This window comes from Melitaea cinxia, chromosome 12 (genome assembly GCF_905220565.1).
Source record: "Melitaea cinxia chromosome 12, ilMelCinx1.1, whole genome shotgun sequence".
Classification (NCBI taxonomy): Eukaryota; Metazoa; Arthropoda; class Insecta; order Lepidoptera; family Nymphalidae; genus Melitaea; species Melitaea cinxia.
Window position 1 is genome coordinate 8,653,430 of NC_059405.1, and position 19,678 is coordinate 8,673,107.

Sequence of the window (19,678 nt, forward strand, 5' to 3'; positions counted from 1 at the left end):
ATTAATTATATGAAAGAAAGGAATGATACTTGTCGCGCTCGTCAAAACAGGGTGTGAACTCGTGAAAATCAGTTTTGTTTTTTGTTTTTATGAAAGCCAACTCCAAGCTGAGCATTTTTGAAATTTTAGATTTATTTTTAAATTTTTTTATGTATGGTTTTTTGATGATATTGGCTCTTTTTTTTGTAGTCTATATTACTGTTGTACTTCTTCTTGTGTAAAAATTGTCTGCGATTTGTGTGATGTCCGAAATAAACGTGTTGCTTTCTTTCTTTTCTTTCTATATTTAAAAACTTCTTAACATAAGAAGCGTAATCGATATATTGAATTTGATATGTTTGTTAAATAACATTACTCATCGTTTTCGAATAACAACAGCCCATTACTAACTTTTGTATGTACAAGCTGATAACGCTCGTTACGTGGAATAATATTATTTACGATCTTATTCGTTGTGTATCTCCGAAGACCCGGAACGGAAACTTCCGTTTCGGAAAATTCAATAAGAGACTTATAGAAATAAACATGTTATTTGTATTTCAAAGATTTGTTTTATATATTTATATGCATGAATGACAACGTCTAGTTTTCTTTTCTATCGCTAAATTATTGGGAATAAAATTTCTGGAATGTACATAAATATATGAAAGAAACGCCTTGATACCATGCAATTAGAACAATCAATGATATTTTAGGTTCTTGCGATGTTTTCACCGAGCTCATTGGCGCGAAGGGTAAAGACGTACTCTACATCGGCGACCACATATTCGGCGATATCCTCAAGTCGAAGAAGATCGGAGGCTGGAGAACGTTTCTAATAGTTCCCGAATTAGTTCAGGAGCTACACGTGTGGACCGATAAGTGTCAGCTTTTTGCTCAACTGCAAAACCTGGACATTCAACTTGGAGACATGTACAAGTGAGTATTGAACGATGGTGTTTTGTTTAGTTATCTGTAGCAAGGTTTCTATGTTATGTTAAAACGTCGTTGGTAGAAAAATTACTGAATTACCGGAAAGGAGCCGAGCTTTGCATATTAACGTTTCTTACACCAATGCAATTTTGTCATAAAGTAGTTTTTTCATCTGTTTTATTACAACAAGAATTTATCATCTTTATTCAAAAAAATATGTAGTTATACCAGTCGGCTGTTACCTATAACACAAGCATTAAGTTGCTTACTTTAGAAACAGACGACCGTGTGTATGTTGTAGATATTTATTTATTTATTTATCATTTTCAAGATGTGACTTAAGTTTATTTAAGCATAAAACAAAATAAACAAGGGGTCAACATAAAATTCGTTAAGTTTGGTAAAATGACACCTATTATTGATAAGCTATGAAACTTAGTTATTCACAATTCGTATCTGTAGACGTATATTATCTGGTGTTTATTATCTATATTTATTTACTTATAACCTCGTTACATCATTTTCGTCCATTAATAGAATACCGTTGACGCAAAATGTAATTTATTTTACGAACTGTCAAGCGACTTGTACTAAATTAAACCGTGTTCGGATATTTATGACATTGGGTATTTATTTTAAATAAATCTTAATATATATATAATTTACGCGTCATGTTGTTGGTCCGCGATGAACTCCTAAACTACTTCATACCGTGTGCAGTTTGATCCAACTTGAAAGATAGGCCATATTTTTTTCGATATAAATAATTATTATATTCACAAAAAAAAAAAAATATAAGGTGATACGAAGATCGCCAAGCGAGCTAGTATTTTATAAATATTGGCAAATGTTGAAATAATGCTAAACTACCGTGTTTTAGTACACATTAATAAAATATTTTTTTAATTTAATTGCGGTTATAATATGATTCGGCTACTAATGTAGTCTAGCAGTATTTACTAAGTAGTTAAACATTTAACTATTGGTTTGAGGAGTTGTAGAAAAACCGTAAGCAGATCGTGCCTGAGAAATATTTTTGATTAGGTCAAGGCACGCCGGCAGTTGTAGCGTCTTAGCTGATCAGTGATAAAAATCATACGCCCTGTAATAATACCCGGCCATAAATAATGTACATCGACCTTTGGAAAGAGACATAAATGATGGCTTAGAAAAAAAAAATACTGAAACGTATTAATATTGTTATCACATCTGCAATAAATATTTCCGTTTAGTTTTAGTTTTCGTTTAGATTTCATTCAGCCTGTTACTTTCTACTTTTGGACATAGGCCCCTTGTAGTTGAGGTGCTATTAAAACTTTAAGGTAAATGTATATTTTACATTGATGTTCTCTAGATATTGATTGGATATCTAATTTGAAATGTAAACGAACATAGTCACGGAAAAAGTACTTGTATATTAATAGGTGTATCAAAATGTGTCCGGATAAGTAAGTATACACGTGCTCGTTGATTGAGTAACGGAAAATGTATAAGATTACATACGTTATATCCTGCGTCATTAATATTAATGTTCACTTCTGCGAACATTAGACAAAACACACAATATTGCTAATTAACGGTAAATAAGGTATGAATACTGAATCACGTTCTACTTTATTGTTTTGATAGTCGGAACAACAACGTTTTTGCTCTAATTCAGTTATATACTAGCTTTTACTTACGGTTTCGTATTCTTTTTAACATTATTCAAAAATTATTTTATTATTATTATATTATTTTTAATATTGTTTTCAGTTCGACTGTATAATATTGATGCTATAAGCAAATGATTTTGCGCAGCCGATTTTGAATGACGCAGGAATAATCGAACAGACAGCCTGACAGACTGACACACAACTTTTATAAAGATCTACATAAATTATTAGCTAAATATATGTTATGAAAAGACATCAAACACTTGTAAATACATATTATAGGTGATTATAACGTATACACTTTATACTACTCTCTACTTTACAGATTGAGAGTCATGTGCGCAGTAGTAGTTGTTTTCAGTTTGTGTAAATAGTAAATACTGTGGCTGTGGCGTTTGTTATTCGTCAGAATATTTCGATTGTTTTATATATTTACATGAATCTTGTATAAAGATAAAGGTTTTATTAACCCAAACGTAAATAGTAACGTTTATTGATTTAATAAAAAAAAAAAAAATAACTTTGCTCGGACGGTTATCAAATATGTTTTCTGTCTCCCAACAGGAACAAATACTAACGTTTATTGAGTGACTTGAGTTTATTTTTATAGATTATAAGCTCATATACATATAGCAAGGCTCTAATCATTCTTCCGGTCATTCCTCAGAGACCTGGACTCTAGTACGAAAGAAAAGCCCGACATTTCAAAGCTGAGGAACTCGATCCGTGACGTGACGCATAAGATGGACCTAGCGTATGGCATGCTCGGTTCACTGTTCCGTTCCGGGTCTAGGCAGACCTTCTTCTCTTCACAGGTATGTTGAATGAATAAACGGAGAAAGATTTACAGGCTTAATCAATTGGTCCATAATCTAAACTGTATATATGTAAGTTATAGTTATATTATCAGTTAGCGGTTGCCCGCGGCTTCGTTAACGTAGAAATTGATAATATTTACAAAGAGCAAAAGTATTTTATAATCATTATATGACAACAAATTAGGACATCTTGGCTTTTTATGCGCTAGAGCTACCAGACTGCTTGCAGAGTTCGTTCTCAATTCGTTCGTCTCGTTCGTTTCGTTCGTTCTTAATGAAACAGTCTTGCGCAAAACAGTCTTCCCTTAAGCTTTCTGACGCCATTTTTAGGTCATTCAGTAACACAAACTAACTTCTTTTTTACCATACAGAATTTTTGCCAAAGTTGGAATGTTTTATTTACATATTATACAATCAAAAGCCTAAAATGGAAATTTCAGATTCTAAATTCTAATATTTCTAATTCCCATATGACAAGAAAACACTAAAGACGTATTGGGCCGTAAAAATTATATCAACACTGGACTAATTAATTATTTTCAACCAATACCTGACCGGTTCTAAGAATAAAAGTTGAAATAATTTTTATGATTTCAAAAGCAGTCCAGAAGAAGAATGAAAGGTCTATGCAAAGATAAGACGCAGTTTAATACAAAATGGCAATGATTTTAATGTAACCATTGTCTCAAAATTTAAGTACTAGTCCATCCTTCGTTTGAAAATTTTAATAATTAAAATCAATCAGATCGACTTCCTTAATTTCCTTATTTATTTACATAGGTAAATCTCGCGACAAGCTTCTATATCATATAATTATATTGTGTAATGACTTCATAATTCTGTTGATAGTAAAAGTTTCAAAGAAAATTTATTTTATTGTTTTTAGCGCATTTAATTAAAAGCTAATTTTGTGTTTAAAGTCTGGTATTATCAGCAATTCCTCTCATTTGATACCCATCTTTAGAAGTCCACCATATTAAATAAATAAATAAACGCTTCACACTCAACGGCCCCCAGTAGGATTTTCTCCAGTGTCGGGGGTCCGGAAACACACGCAATACACATGCACAAACGCCCAGACCACGACAAACATCTATATGGTCAATAAAAATATCTGTCGTGAGCGGGGATCGAACCCGCGACCGCCAGCGCAACAGTCAGTACTGTGACCGCTGCGCCAACGCGCCGTCGATATTGGATTTAGAGTAACGTCACTTAATTTTTCGAGTTACTCTCATCAAGCCCTTTCATTTGGTACCCATATTGTAGGAGTGCATTAAAAATAACTAGTCCGCCATCTTTAAAAGTTTGCCATATTGGATTTAGAATGACGTCACATAGCTAAACATGCATTGTCATCCACATGTATACAAAATTTCAGCTGTGCAATGTATGTTTGTTAGGTTGCCAGATTCCACCCTAACAAACAAACATACATACATTGCAAGATAAATAAAAGCTAAAAAATCTGGCCTCTTACCGAATCATTAAAGTATTCATAAGGTTGTTTCAAAAATATAGGTAGTGAGGTACGCGGACCTGTACGCGGCGTCGTTCCTGAACCTGATGTACTACCCGTTCTGCTACATGTTCCGCGCGCCCGCCATGCTCATGCCGCACGAGTCCACCGTGGCGCACGAGCAGCGCTTCACCGTCGACACGCCCACCATCGACCGGTACTGTTGCACCTACTGCACCTACTGCACCTACTGCACCTACTGCACCTACTGCACCTACTCAGCCTACTCAACCTACTGTATCCACTGCACCTATTGTACCTACTGTCGTGTACTGCATACCATGCTCATGCCGCGCGAGTCCACGGAACTATGTTCAAATAGGTTTTACAAAAAAGAGTAAGAGTTAGTTTCCTAATATAATAAATTTCAAACATGTTCGCAGGTCAAGACACTCGAGCACTCAGAGAGTACTTAGCGAACGCGCCTTTAGCGCAGCTTGCGTTGCTGAAATATCTTCTGAAGATGTTGTTTCTGGAGCGGACAGCGTTGATGTAAAGGTAAACTAATACAAATTGATTTGGTGTGTTAAATGTAATAAGGGGCCTCGTTTTTCTAAATATTTTAAATGTTAAGGACGCTATCACATTTTTCACTCGCTCAAGTTTAGGTATTTAAATCGCAACACAATAACATTACGCGTACGCACACATAGATACCGCTATCTGCTCGATTTTGTACCGACGTAACTAATCTTGGTACTTGAAAGTATTAATTTTTAATTTTACTGGTATTGATTAGTAAATTTAGTTGTAAGTTTAAAGTCGAACTTGGTAACTGTTACTAAGTACCTACTATTCACGGAACCTCTCCCCTACTCTGTTTATGACGATGTCTTAAGGCGTCAGGGTATCTACTACTCGTTCGTCGTACTATACAATAAAATATAATAGATAATAATACGCTTATTTTTATAATTCAAAATCACATACAATTTTAAGTTATATTATTATAGTTTTAACATTATAATAATATAAACATAACATATTTTACGTAAACAATCTATACAAATAAATAAAATTGGAGTGTCCTTTAGTTATATTAAAATACTGCTTTTATACACGGTCCATATACCAAAATAACATTTTTCCAATTTTTGTCTGTCTGTCTGTCGGTATGTTCCGGCTAATCTCTGAAACGGGTGGACCGATTTTGACGGTACTTTCACTGGGATATATCTTATGCAATAAGGAGTAACATAGGCTGCTTCTATTTTAAAAATTTATTTATTTTATAACTCTGCAAACGGAACAATGATGATGATGATGAATGTAAATTTAAAATAAAATAATTTTTAACAAAAAAAAAAAACCGACTTCAAACAGGAAACTTCTTCAATATTATAAAATATTTATTTAATCATTTCTGATTAACTAAATCAAAATACGAATTACTTTGTACTAAGTAAGTTTATTTTTCACTTTTTAGTTTCCTGTTAGAAGTCGGTTTTTTTTTGTTAAAAATTATTTTATTTTACAATTTTTAGTGATGGATAGACCTAACAAGGATGCTTTTTCTCTTGTGTCGGGGGTCCGGAAACATACACAATACACAAGCACAAACACCCAGATCATGACAAACATCTTATATGGCCAATACAAATGTCTGTCCTGCGCGGCGATTGAACCCACTAACGCCAGCGCAACAGCCAGTGCTGTGACCGCTGCGCTAACGCGTCGACATACTATGAGTAAAGTTCGCTATCAGGTGCACGTAATAACAACCGGGACTGACAGCCTAGCGTGTTCTCCGAGGCTAGATTGGGAGAACCACAAGGATTAACAACTAGATTGAAAATAAATATTTGTATAAACATAAATATCCACTCCAAGCGGGAATTGAACCCGCGACCGTCAGTGTTTAGGCGCCGCCGACGCGGCACATGCACCATTATATCAAAGCGGTCGTCAAACAGCAAAAGGTAACTGCTATAAATTGTTGAGAAATTCCCTCGAGTGTTTATGGGCTCCATCATCAAACCTGGTCCTGTGACACAGATGACCACACAGCAGGTAATTCCTCGAATATCTTTCGTCTCCATCATCAGACTGTAATGGCACTTGTAACTCATATCGGTGCAAAGTTCTCATCGATAGAAACGAATTAAGTTCAAACAGCAGGTAATTGCTATAAATCGTTAAAGAGTTCCCTCGACTATCTTTTGTCTCCATCATCAGACTGTAATGGCACTTATAACTAATACAGGTGCAAAGTTCTCATCAATAGAAACGAATTAAGATCAAAAAGCAGGTAATTGCTATAAATTGTTGAAGAGTTCCCTCGACTATCTTTCTTCTCCATCATCAATCAGATCGACTCCAGACCTTTATTAAATAGTAGTGCTTTATAGTACTTAATGAAAACATGATTAAATTTACTAGTCACCCGTACGATTTTTGAAAGTTTCCCTCGATTTCTCTGGGATCCCATCATCAGATCCTAGTTTCCTTATCATGGTACCAAACTAGGGATATCTCCTTTCCAACAAAAAAAGAATTATCAAAATCGGTTCATAAACGAAAAAGTTCTTTCCGAACATACATTAAAAATATATATATATATATATACACGGTCGAATTGAGTAACCTCCTCCTTTTTTTGAAGTCGGTTGAAAAGAAGACAAATTGTAAAGATTACTTATTATTATTGATTATTATATATAAACCAGATGCATAGCAAAGACAATCGATTGTGAAGTATCAATTTCGTCCAAGCACAGTACACACAAAAAACTCATTTTTTACGTAATTATTACTTGCGCTGAAGCGATACAGCCGTGCTTCCATGAGCGCGTTTCGGCGCGGAATGACGAACGACGATGGTTCACTTGTAAAAAATGTATGAAGAAATTTGAGAGCGTTTCTTATTTTTCTCATAAATGGAAATATTATTTATTTTTATATAAAATATCTAGCGCTACGCATAGAGGACTAAATAAGCAACAATTTCTTAGTGTATTTATTTTTCTTAGTGCAGTGTATTTAGGCTATAATGGTTCCAATTCAGACCCGTCTTTTTTTAATTTTTTGCGATTTCTGTGATGGTTAAACTGTATTTGTGTGAAAAGTTTGTATGGGGCTATAGAATTTTTATGGTCTCACTCGGAGATGAATATATTATCTTTCATTTGAAACCAAGATATCCTCTCAGGGTGACTCCTAATTAATTAAAATGGTACGTGAAAAACACTTATATTTGTAGAAAAATGTGATAGCGTCCTTAACTGTGTATACTCCGTAGTCCATACGAATACCCTTACTATTATTATTTTAAAAGAGTATAATTATTATTTGTGTTAAATTTTGAATGAAAGTTATTACTAAAACTAGCTGCCCGGACAGACTTCGTTCTGTCAAAAGTTAATAGATTTTTATTTATATTCATAGATTTTTTTCTTTATTTTTCTTCTTCTTTTTAGTATCAAAGTTTAAAAAAACCTTCCGTGGGCCTAAAGGAATATTCAAAAAAAAAAAAAAAATAGCCGAATTGGTCGATCCATTCTCGAGTTATGCGCTTAGCAACTTTCATTTTTATTTATATAGATGAAATGAAGCGGCCGTCAGATGTATCCCGGACGGCGACCACCGCCTATTGCGTTCAGATATTATAACTGGCCTAGCTTCTAAACGACTTTTCGGCCTATTCTAGAACTTAGCAAGTAACTTCTAAATAACAGTGATAAGCTATTTGCTAATAGTGATTAGCTATTTTGAGAAAAAAATAAAAAATGAGTCGTCAAGTTTGAAAAAAAAAGAATAATTTAAAAAATTTAATGTTTTTTTTGCTAAAAAGTATGAATGAATACTCGATTGGCCTATGTGTCCGAGGAGATGTTTTGTTATGACGTTGTCACTTGAAACTATCGTCCGTCGCTTCAGCCTGTAATATCCCACTACTGGGCATAGGCCTCTTTCCCCATTTAGGAGAAGGATCTATATCTATATCTTTTCATCTCTCATCCGTAAACCAAGTTAATTTAGTTATTATCCGCTTGTATGGCGCGCCAGGGCGAGCGCTCGGTGCCGCACGTGCGGCCGGAGACGCCGCAGCGCCTCACGCACACGCACGACGACGACTGCTCCGACGACGACGACGGCGCCAAGCACAAGTAGCGCCGCACGCCGCACGCGTACGTATTACAGCGGAACATACCCTCGTGTGTTTCATAAACGATCCAGTACATATGCAACATATTACATATATCGAATCGTTTTAACTGAGGTGGGGCACAGCAGGAATTTCCTGCTCAAAATATGGAGCAGTCCGACTGGGGTAGTAACCTCGACCTTACAGAAGACCACAGCTAAATAATACCGTTTTCAAGCAGTATTGTGTTCCTGTTGGTGAGTAAGGTGACCAGAGCTCCTGGGGGGATTGGGGATTGGGTCGGCAACGCGCTTGCGATGCTTCTGGTGTTGCAGGCGTCTATAAGCTACGGTAATCTCTTACCATCAGGTGAGCCGTACGCTTGTTTGCCGACCTAGTGACATAAAAAAAAATCGACATACGTTATGTCTAGGTAGTCTAATGGAATCCCGCCTAGAGAATACTGAAGTTAGTTATGCATAAACCGTACTTTCATTGTTAATTATAACCGTGCCTACGTGATCAGTGGATTGAATCTCGTATTGTTTACTCTGGTTTTCGATTAGATTAGCAAACTGGCGTAAGACCCCTCTGACGGTAAGCGGTTACCGTTGCCTGTGTGAGAGAGGTGAGAGCCATTTTTACCATGATCTTCCGTAAACCAAGGTTGAGGTACATCCTCAGACGAGTTGCTCCAGATTTTGAGTAGAATATATATTGCTGAACTCAATCTCAATAAAACACGCTTGTGCCACTTTTTTTTTTTTAATAAACCTGGTTTCTATATCAAATAAAGACTGTTTTTGTTCACGAACTGTTGAATTTTGAACACGACAAGTTCTAAATTTAACGGATCGTAAGCAAAATGTACCGTTTTCTTTATGTAGCAAGCGGGAATTAAACGAGGTTCAAGAAACGAATTTTTAAGTATCATCATATTTAACACACAGCTAATTTTTCAACAGGAACAATCAGGAACTACATTAAGACAAAAAAAACCTTTTTTTTAAATAGAAATAGTTTTGTACATTAAACTGAAATTATTGAATCCTTTTTTTTGAATTTATATTAGTGATATTAATAATACATAATATTATCAATGTTGTCATGTAAAAATGTATGTTAAAATTAATTAATGTTCTATTTGTAATTTAGATTGTTGTAATTGTAATGAAACTAATATAAAATTATTATATTTTCAGATTTCATCAGATTTGATCTGTAGATCTACATGAACTGTGTGTACGGTCAATTATTATTCTTGTAATGGTAACGTAAATGGTTCTAACAAATAATGCCATTTAAATAATTAAAAAAAAAAAAAATCGACTGCTGATTTGAATTAAGCTACTCTTCTGTTTAATTTGTTATTGACAGAAAATTCTTTATTAAACTTAAAGCACGCAATGAGCGGGTTGTGTACTGTATATTTTAGTTTCGGATTCACTATAAAATAGTCTATTATTATCGCACTAAGATAGCATCGAATTCTTTCTGACAATATTACATGTATTTTTGTATATTTTGTTTCTTATACATATTTCTATATTAAAAGTATAAAAAGTACTTATAACGTAGAAAGTGTTTTGAGCTCAAATTTAATATTAAAAAATCAACAATGATATACATACATACAGAAAGTAATGCAATATCAGACGCCTTTAAACTTTATAAAATTCTTTGAAAAATACGAATAGTTGTAATATTAGAAATTAGTATTCGCTACGACAATCTCAAGGAATATACAGAATTTAGGCTACTCTCAATAAATATCTAGTCTAGCAATATTATAATATTATATCAAGTAATGAGTTTTAAAACAAAACACTACGAATATGTAATTGTTGTTATATGATGGTTATAATTATCGATTAATGTAATTATATAACGTTAAAACATCCCTTTGAGGCTGATCAAGAAACGTGATAATATATCGTAATTGTGATTGTTATTATGCGTAGATCCATGTTTCTTTGTTATTTTATACCTATATGTATACAATTAATATAAATGATCCTTATTTTTGTTGTTAATTAAAATGATTATTGTTTGTGTTCGATTGACATTGATATTACTTGATAGTTATGTAATTATCTGCTGACCCCGCAAACGTTGTTTTGCCAAATATTTTATTAATCTTCTCATTCCTCCCTCACCCCCTTATAACTTAGGGGAATGAAAAATAGATGTTGGCCGATTCTCAGACCTACCCGATATGCACACAAAATTTCATGAGAATCGGTCAAGCCGTTTCGGAGGAGTTTAACTACAAAAACCGCGACACGAGAATTTTATATATTAGACTAGCTGACCCGGCAATCGTTGTCTTGCCGCTAAACGCTATTAAAAATAGGGGTTGATGTAGAGGGTTGAAAATTTAGGGTTGTATGTATTTTTAATGTTGTATCATAAAAAAATTTTGTCTAAAAAAAAAAAAAAAAATTAGGGGTGGACTACCCCTAACATTTAGGGGGATGAAAAATAGATGTTGGCCGATTCTCATAGATACCGGATAAGCACAAAAAAATTCATCAAAATCGGTCAAGCCGTTTCGGAGGAGTATGGCAACGAAAACTGTGACACGAGAATTTTATATATTAGATAAATGCATTTTGTAATATTTATAATACAATTAACTCTTCAAAGACATAAACATGTTAGTTTTTACGTTCTTTTTTGTATGAAGTAGTAATATTAATGTCGAAAGAACGGTAACTTCATAAAATTTCTTTAGTTATGTACACACGTAGGAGTTAGGTACAAAGTACTGTTAACAATTCAATTGGATGTGTATGTGTTGTATCGTTTTAATCATTTAAATGTGATTGATATTGTAGCATTTTTTTATGAATTTTTACCTAATTACACAAAGGAATGTAGCCAATGAATAAAATATAATTAAATGAACGTATTTTTTTTTATTTTAACTCCTTTTCCTCATAAACATCTTCAAAAACCTTTTCAAGTATTTTAAACGTTAACACAAATCGAAACGAAAGTAAAACATGCATTTTTATAGCAGTAGGTCTGTTAAATAGTCTTCAAATTCCTCTTCTCTAGACTTCTCTTCAGTTTCTGGAACACCTGAAATTCATTTAACAAATCTTAGTGATAAAAATTATATGTAGGTACCTTACAATGCAAATATTTGTAACTTAAAAAATAAAAAAATGCATTCGAAAGCTTTAGTATTGTTATCTGTAGTAAGCTAGTGAATTATGTATGTGGTTGAGAATAGCATTGACTAAAACATTAGGGCAAAAATAAAATATAGTTTTGATATCTTTGTTATTAAGTTATAATTGATGAATTGTAAGAGATTATGAGATTATTTTCAGTATTATTAATTCATCAAAAGATATATTTGAGAGTTAAATCAACGAATAGCGTCAAAATATTGTAAGTATATTGCTACCCATTTTCCACAACGATTCCTCACTATCGCCAGCGGCGTCTGCTGTTTCTTTGGAAGAAGACGGGTTTTCTGTTTGGCTGTCTTCTGTAACGGATTCAGTTAAACTTTCGACGTCATCATCACTGGCCTCTTTATTTTTCTCTATATTTTTTTTCTTTTTCTTTTGGTCCTTCTTCAGCCTTTTAATTTCTCGTTTTTTAGATTTATAATTCAATTTCGTCGAACATTCTGGACATAAGCCTATAATGTAATTATATTTTATTTTGTAAACGTTATTTAGTAAGAATAAATACGTAAGTTCTTAGTGGTCAATACACTATTCTTGAGAGAAAATTATACAGAACTTCATCTACCATGATAATTAACTAATTTTGTGCTTACGTAATTTCACAAGAGCATTTTTCTTTTCATTATCTTCTAAATACGCAAAATTGACCTCCCAAGATTTGAGATCTTGATCGCTGTTACATTTTTTTTCGCCACAAAGAAATTGTCCTTTTCCCAACACCACTTCCTTTTCGACACGCCACCTTAGCGCTACCTTTATAGATTAAATATTTAAAAACAAGTGTAGTTCCTTACTAGAGAGGACGATTCTGCTCTTACAATCCTGTAATACTTTTGCTTTTTACATATTTGGGATATAACTCAGGTAGTGTCAAAATCGCTAAACGGTTCTCGTATGGCGTACTAGTACCTACCTAAAACTGTAATTTTTTTTTTAAACTAATGTCACTGATTGAACATTAGAACATGATTGTATTAGCAGAATTACGACCCATTTTTAGTTTTAATAAATAGTTATTAATAGACAAGAAAATATAGGAGAATTTTTTTTTTGTGGCACTCCAATGTGGCCAAATGCACCAAAGTATTAAGTACTTTATATGTGCTTGTTTCCTTGTTTCGGTGTAGTTCAAAATCCAGGTGCTTTTTTAATATTTTAGGAAAATGAAATAATTTGCTAGTATGTACTTGAGACGGGATTTAAATTACAAAATGGTCTATTCTGATTCTCAGGTGACAGAAAAAGGACGTAATTGCGATAATCTTACATTGATATCTACTTAATAAAGTGTAAAAATTAGATCACTCTTTACTGGTACTATATAATAATAAGCATAATAAAAACACACAATAAATCCGGTTTCGTCAACTATCACAATTTTTTTTTATTTGTTTCTTAGAATCGTTCTAAAAATCTAGGGAATAAGGAAATAGATACGAAAAATACCAACTTTTTAAAATAAATATGTTAACAGAAAATAAATATTTAAATAGGAACTTAGTGCACTTTACGTTGATTAGTTGTTGGGTTCTTTTATTACTGTTTAAGTTTAAGGTTAAAGGTTTCGTTAAACAGTATGTTATGATTATAATGTATAATAGGACCTATGTGTGTATGTACATCAATTGAAAGCCGACGAATAAAATCGTAATTAGATTTAAAAAAAAACAGTCCCAGATCGGGTAAAATTACCTAAATTGTAGATATTGGAATAAAATAAATAACGAAATACTTCTACGAAAATATATACTTAAATACGAAATCTAAATTCAGTTCTACGAGAGGTTTTTCTACGGGTTACAAGCATAATGCTCTGGCATTCCGAAAAGAGATGAAAGACGAAATGTAACAGGTGCATGGGAGATCTTTTAGTGCATGCCTCGCACATCTGGGGTGAAGCCTTGAATATAAGCACGGAGAGGCGATAGCCGTCTCACTTGATGTATCGAAGGCATTTGACCGTCTCTGGGATGTTACCCTATTATGCAAGCTTTCAGCTTACGGAATACCCCCTAGCCTCTGTAACTGGATATCAGATTTCCTGAGTGGGCGATCATTTCGGGTGGTCTTAGATGGCTCCTCGTCTGATCTAATGGCGGTTAATGCCGTCGTCCCTCAGGGATCAGTTCTCTTTGCAACCCTCTTCTTGCTTTACATTAATGACCTCCTTAGGCCCGGTATCTTTGGGTAGGCGGATAACAGCACTGTTGCGGAGAGATACATATCCAATCTCCGTGCTAGTGGGGCTGAAACTCTTTAACATAGAGAGGCTTTGGTCGAACGCATAAATTTGGCTTTGAAAGAAGTGTCCGATTGGGGTGACGCCAACCTAGTCAAATTTAATGCTTCCAAAACGAAAGCGTGTCTTTTCACCGCTAAACGGAGTCCATTCTTACTAACTCCGACTTTCCGGGTTGTATCTGTATCGATCACTGATAGTATTGATCTTCTAGGCATAAATGTCTCGTCTAATCTGAACTTAGGACAATGCATAGAATCCAAGGCAAAAACTGCTGGTAAGAAACTTGGTATCCTCAATAAAGTCAGGCAGCACTTCACACCGGAACAGCTTCTTATTCTGCACCAAGCACAAGTTCAATCGTGCATGGAGTACTGCAGCCATTTATGGGATGGCTCTGCCAAGTATCAGCTTGCTGCTTTGGATTCTGTGGATCGACGCGCCAGAAGACTCATCGGTGACAATTCGCTAATTAGCTAGACTTCAAAGCCTCCAACATCGGCGTAAGGTTGCCTGTCTGTCGGTATTTTACAGGTTATATTTCGGAGAATGTGCTCAAGAACTATACAATTTGGTTCCGCCATCACCTTTTTACCACCGAACCGCAAGGCATCGCATGAATCTGCACCGCTACGTGGTTAAAATCCCACGATTTCGTACTAAGCGCCTGTCTAAGCGAATGCCCTTTCGGCTTCCGTTTTTCCAACTAACTATCTCTTAATCAATCTATCTTTAAATCAAGAGTGAATAGGCATCTTCTAGGCAAGCGCGAACCATCTTAGGCTGCATCGTCACTTACCATCAGGTGAAAAAAAGTATACTTATGGGGAAGCGAACGTTATTATAACGGGTATTGAAATAAATTGACCAGACTTATAAAATCATATCTTTTGTCTGCCGGAAATACCTTACATCATTCTAGAAAAGATATGATGATTTTCAAACTGATCAATCAATTTTTTACCAAATACCTAACCAATGAAAGAAACTTGCTTTCATATACAAAAAAACCTCATCGATATCGGTCCATTCGTTGGGAGAGCTACGATGTTTTGCGTTGGGGTATAAAAAACCAACCTTTGTGATAGTCATCTTAAATTCTGTATGCTTTCCTATTTTGAATAAGAAATACTTTTAAAAAAACTTTTAATTTTCACATTTGTTTAGAGTACAAAAATACAAATCTATAACAATCACCCAGATTTCAAACAAAACTAAAATGACGTAGGTATATATCAATCGAATAAAAAAAAAATCTATAACAATTTTGTGCAATTGGTGAAACAAGGAGTGGCAAGCAGATGTGCGCTACCGTTCACCGGCGCAGGAGAACACCATGCCGAGCTATATTTAGCCTACAAAAAGGCACTACGGCTATTGTTACGCTCCCCGATACATCACACAAAGAAAGGTCTCTAGGGTAAAAAAAGGCAATTGAGTTTCACAGGGGTCGTCCCCATCTCGTCCTTTGTACTTAGGGGAGATTTAAGCACATAAATTATCACCGATGTTGCCTTTAAAACCGTTACTGGTGCATGTGAATTCAGCTAAATTGCTTATTTGTTGTAGGAATGATAACTTTGCTGATATAATTTTAGACATACGTCTGTGTATGAAAATAAGGAACTTACTTTGTTTTCCTTATATCTGCTAAGATCACAAATACAGTACTCTTTAAAAAGTTTATCATAATACTTTTTAGCCAGTTGCTTTTCCCAAGTATCTGCAACTTCGTCGTCCTCCCATAGAAATTTGTGGTTTTCCCTTATAACGTCAAGGTCAGTTCTATCTCTAGATGTGTCTCGTTTCAGTAACGTCGAGGAACCCTTGGCATTCAAAGAATAAACGTTAACTAGATACTTATGTAACTCATACGGATTAAGATTACGTAACCTTGCCGACATCGCTAGCGTAACCTAGAACAAAGGGAAAATGACCTATTTAATTTAGATGATAAATGAAACATGATTTTCAACAAACAATTCTTTAATAAAATCGACAATTATTACATTTTCTATAAAACAGCTCGTACTACATAGAACTGATCTTATTATTCTAATTGTCATGATGAGTTATAACAAGGTGCATTTTAGATAAACATTTAAAAATTGCTGTTAGGCGTCAATAAATAATGATACATTTGTGCACAAGTTAATATCTACTCTGAATATTATTGTCAGTCTTGTAGATTTTTGTGTATTTTTTATTTGGCTCAATCTAGTCTTAAGTCTATGAACTATTCATGCAGCTAAACCTCTAATTATTAAATACAATAAATATATTAAAATGTAATTATTGCCTTAATCTAAATATAAAAACGTCAATAATAATTTTATATTATATTGACAGACATAATAGTAGAGTGGCACAAATTGAAAAATTAAATAGCTTTGGTTTATTAGCCAATTATATCTTTGGAATAAATTGCAATTTACAAAATTGACTATTCCATATAGAAAACGAATACATTTTAAATATTTGACTTTGTCATCTCTTATAGAAAGATAAAACATTTGCTTAAATATATTTTTACTGTTTAACATTTGTGATGTTTGTTCCAATAATTTTTCAATTAAGCTAAAATACAATAATAAACTAAACTAATTGTTCACAATGGCTTAACTACATCATAAAAGTGAGACCATAATAAAAGGAAATTTACTTCAGGTGCCTCATTTGTTTAAACACACAAACAAATATGATACAATTCATAATTTTGTATGCCATTATGTTTTTTTTTTTAATAAAATTCGTAATATCTAAGGAATATTTGGTTTGATATTTTCTTAACAGTAATATAAATAGAATAGCATAGGCACATTAGACATTATTGCTTTGGTTACAACACAGTTTGTAATGTTACAAAATATGTAAATAAACAAATAATGAAAATGTAAAAATGTGAGATGCACTTATCTAATTTAGCAGATTTTCTTGTTATTTACCTGTTAGGAAAAGGTTGCCTTGATATTATTAACTTTAATCCAATTATGATTAATTTATTATATTTTGTATGACACATTTTTACACAAACATTATTTATTTTTTGTTATAGCTTTACTAGTGTAATAAAAATCACTTCAAATACTTATCTTAAAAATTTGGCATAGGTTAACTTTACATCTGGTATAAAAAACCTTTTTAGTAAAGGGTTACAAAAATATATATTTATTTAAAGCTCTTAGAGTGAAGCAGGAACAATTATTATTAGTTTTGTGACAATTCAGAGTATGTAAAAGGCCTCAAATATAAAGTATTAATTCATTTTTATCTTATATAAACACTACACCAACTGTAGCATCATATAGTGGGCACATGACCTATATGCACATGTTATAATATCACTTTATCATATCTAAAAGGCAACTTTGGATCAAGATATGTGCGACACTGAATTAAAGCACCCATGAAGGCATATATTCATTATCTTAAAGAATCCCAAACATGCATTAATAAAATGCATATATAAAAACCTTAACTCAAAAGCAATTACAGCAGCACACTAGAGTGTGAAGAGACACTCACAATAACACACCATAATGACTAAAATTATGAACTAGAATGTAAATTTTTCAATTTGGTATAAAACAATGCATAATTTTAACTAACAATCATATGACTAAATTTTTGGCAATTAGAGAATTGGAAATAATTATTTGTGTAAAAAGTTTCACAAACATGCTTCTCTCAAGTAAGTAACTTTAAAATAGAAGCTAGATCTCTTTTTCAGTCCTTGTTGTTTGTGATACTTTTTATTGGTCGGATATTGTCTGATTTTCATCCATGTGTTTTTTCATGCTTTTTCATATTGTCAGATCGAGTGAAGGCTTTGTCACATACACCACAATAATAAGATTTCTGCTTGGTGTGTACAGTCATGTGACGGGACAGTTCACTTTTAGTGACAAACTTCTTCTCACAAACAGTGCAAGCATGTTTACGCACATTCAAGTGAAACTTCATATGTATTGACAATGAACTCGACTGAGAGAATGCTTTGTGGCATAGCTCACAAACGAAAGGACGTTCTCCAGTGTGTTTTCGCAAATGATTCATAAACCCTGTTTTCGTGTAATCTTTCTGACAGAGGTGGCAAAAACTTGACTTTGAGTCTAACATACCGGGGAAATGGCTATTTATATGTTTTCTTAATTCCCAATAGCTGGGAAATTTCTCAGCGCAGACATGACAAGGGTATTTTTTTTCTTCGGTGGGTTTAGCGCTGCATTGATGTGAAGATAACAATTGCTCACTGGGAAACATTTGGTTACATTGGCTACAAATATGACTAGCCTCTGAATCGGTTGACAGAGTCACCTCTAAATAATTTTCTATTGACATGACATTGCCATTTGAACTGTCTGCATCGTCGTTATTTAGCTGAGACAATTGATCATTATCATTATCTGTTATATCTTTGGTATTCATTTTAACTATTAAATTTCTATAATCTTCTATTTCTTTACTTGTATTATTATTATCTGGCTCCACGAGCCGTAAAACGGGCGATTCGCTTTGGTCTCGGTCTGGAGTTGTTTTCTCGTTATCTGAATGTTCTGGTTTAGAGGATACGTTATTGTCGGATTCCCAGCCATTTTCTACGATTTCCACGTCTGAATCAGAATCTTCAGCACTTGAAACTGAATTATTCACTAAGTGGAATCCGATATCATCAAAACGCAACACATTAGGTGGGAGTTTAACCCCCACTATAGCCTGAATCGCCTGCCATGAAAGCTCCTGGGGGTTGTTCTGCATATTAAATCGCACTACTCTAACCTACAAACGAGTGTTTAAGTATTACTATAAGAACATTTTACGCTAAAATTCTAATAAAAAAATAACATCAATTACCTGTTACGTGCACGATTTTGAAAATAAATAAGGAGATGACACTTATATTCTACATCTAAAAATATTATGCTATCACTGCACTTCTGTATATGGATGCGTCTTTGTCATTGAGTTTGAAATGGAATTGAAAACTCAACTAACTCGTAAAGCGCTGTCAGCGCTTAAGCACAAGCGTTAAAGAGCTATAGTAGCTTCTTACAAATAGGTTGTTTAATATAATATCTGATTATTTAAATTAAACACAAACGAAAAGGACGTAATTTAAGTTTAAGTTTTAAAGTGAAGAACCTAATTATTATGCTTTACAATATTTAGTTATAACAATATTATTTGACTACATGTATTTACAAAAATATTATCATTATTTTTAATTAGATATAAATAAATACCATTG

General features: G+C 33.6%; 2 protein-coding genes across 3 annotated transcripts in view; one reads left to right on the forward strand and one right to left on the reverse strand.

Moving 5' to 3' along the window:
* The window catches only part of LOC123658371 (cytosolic purine 5'-nucleotidase), a 41,499-nt gene extending 30,386 nt beyond the window's left edge, over positions 1-11,113 (forward strand). The window contains exons 8-13 of the mRNA XM_045593804.1: positions 696-918; positions 3,235-3,382; positions 4,907-5,061; positions 5,288-5,402; positions 8,910-9,031; positions 10,191-11,113. Coding sequence (XP_045449760.1) covers positions 696-918; positions 3,235-3,382; positions 4,907-5,061; positions 5,288-5,402; positions 8,910-9,014 — 746 coding nt within the window. The 3' untranslated portion in view covers positions 9,015-9,031; positions 10,191-11,113. The remainder of the gene's footprint in view (positions 1-695; positions 919-3,234; positions 3,383-4,906; positions 5,062-5,287; positions 5,403-8,909; positions 9,032-10,190) is intronic.
* A 773-nt stretch (positions 11,114-11,886) lies between these two features.
* LOC123658644 (protein FRA10AC1 homolog) lies at positions 11,887-19,451 on the reverse strand. 2 transcript variants are annotated; one of them, XM_045594008.1, is made up of 5 exons: positions 19,285-19,432; positions 16,062-16,346; positions 12,785-12,944; positions 12,404-12,643; positions 11,887-12,072 (listed from the first exon to the last, which is right to left on the reverse strand). In XM_045594008.1, exons 2-5 carry the CDS (start codon positions 16,332-16,334, stop codon positions 12,002-12,004), a joined length of 744 nt encoding a protein of 247 aa, XP_045449964.1. In that variant the 5' UTR covers positions 16,335-16,346; positions 19,285-19,432; the 3' UTR covers positions 11,887-12,001. The 2 variants fall into 2 exon arrangements, with proteins under 2 accessions (XP_045449964.1, XP_045449963.1); XM_045594007.1 differs by lacking the exons at positions 11,887-12,072; positions 12,404-12,643; positions 12,785-12,944; positions 16,062-16,346 and adding an exon at positions 16,399-19,209 and having other exon boundaries at positions 19,285-19,451.
* Between the last annotated feature and the right edge of the window lie 227 nt (positions 19,452-19,678).

Coding starts and splice junctions, on each gene's coding strand:
- LOC123658644 (XM_045594007.1), bottom strand. CDS start 19,188: ATGCAGAACAACCCCCAGGAGCTTTCATGGCAGGCGATTCAGGCTATA.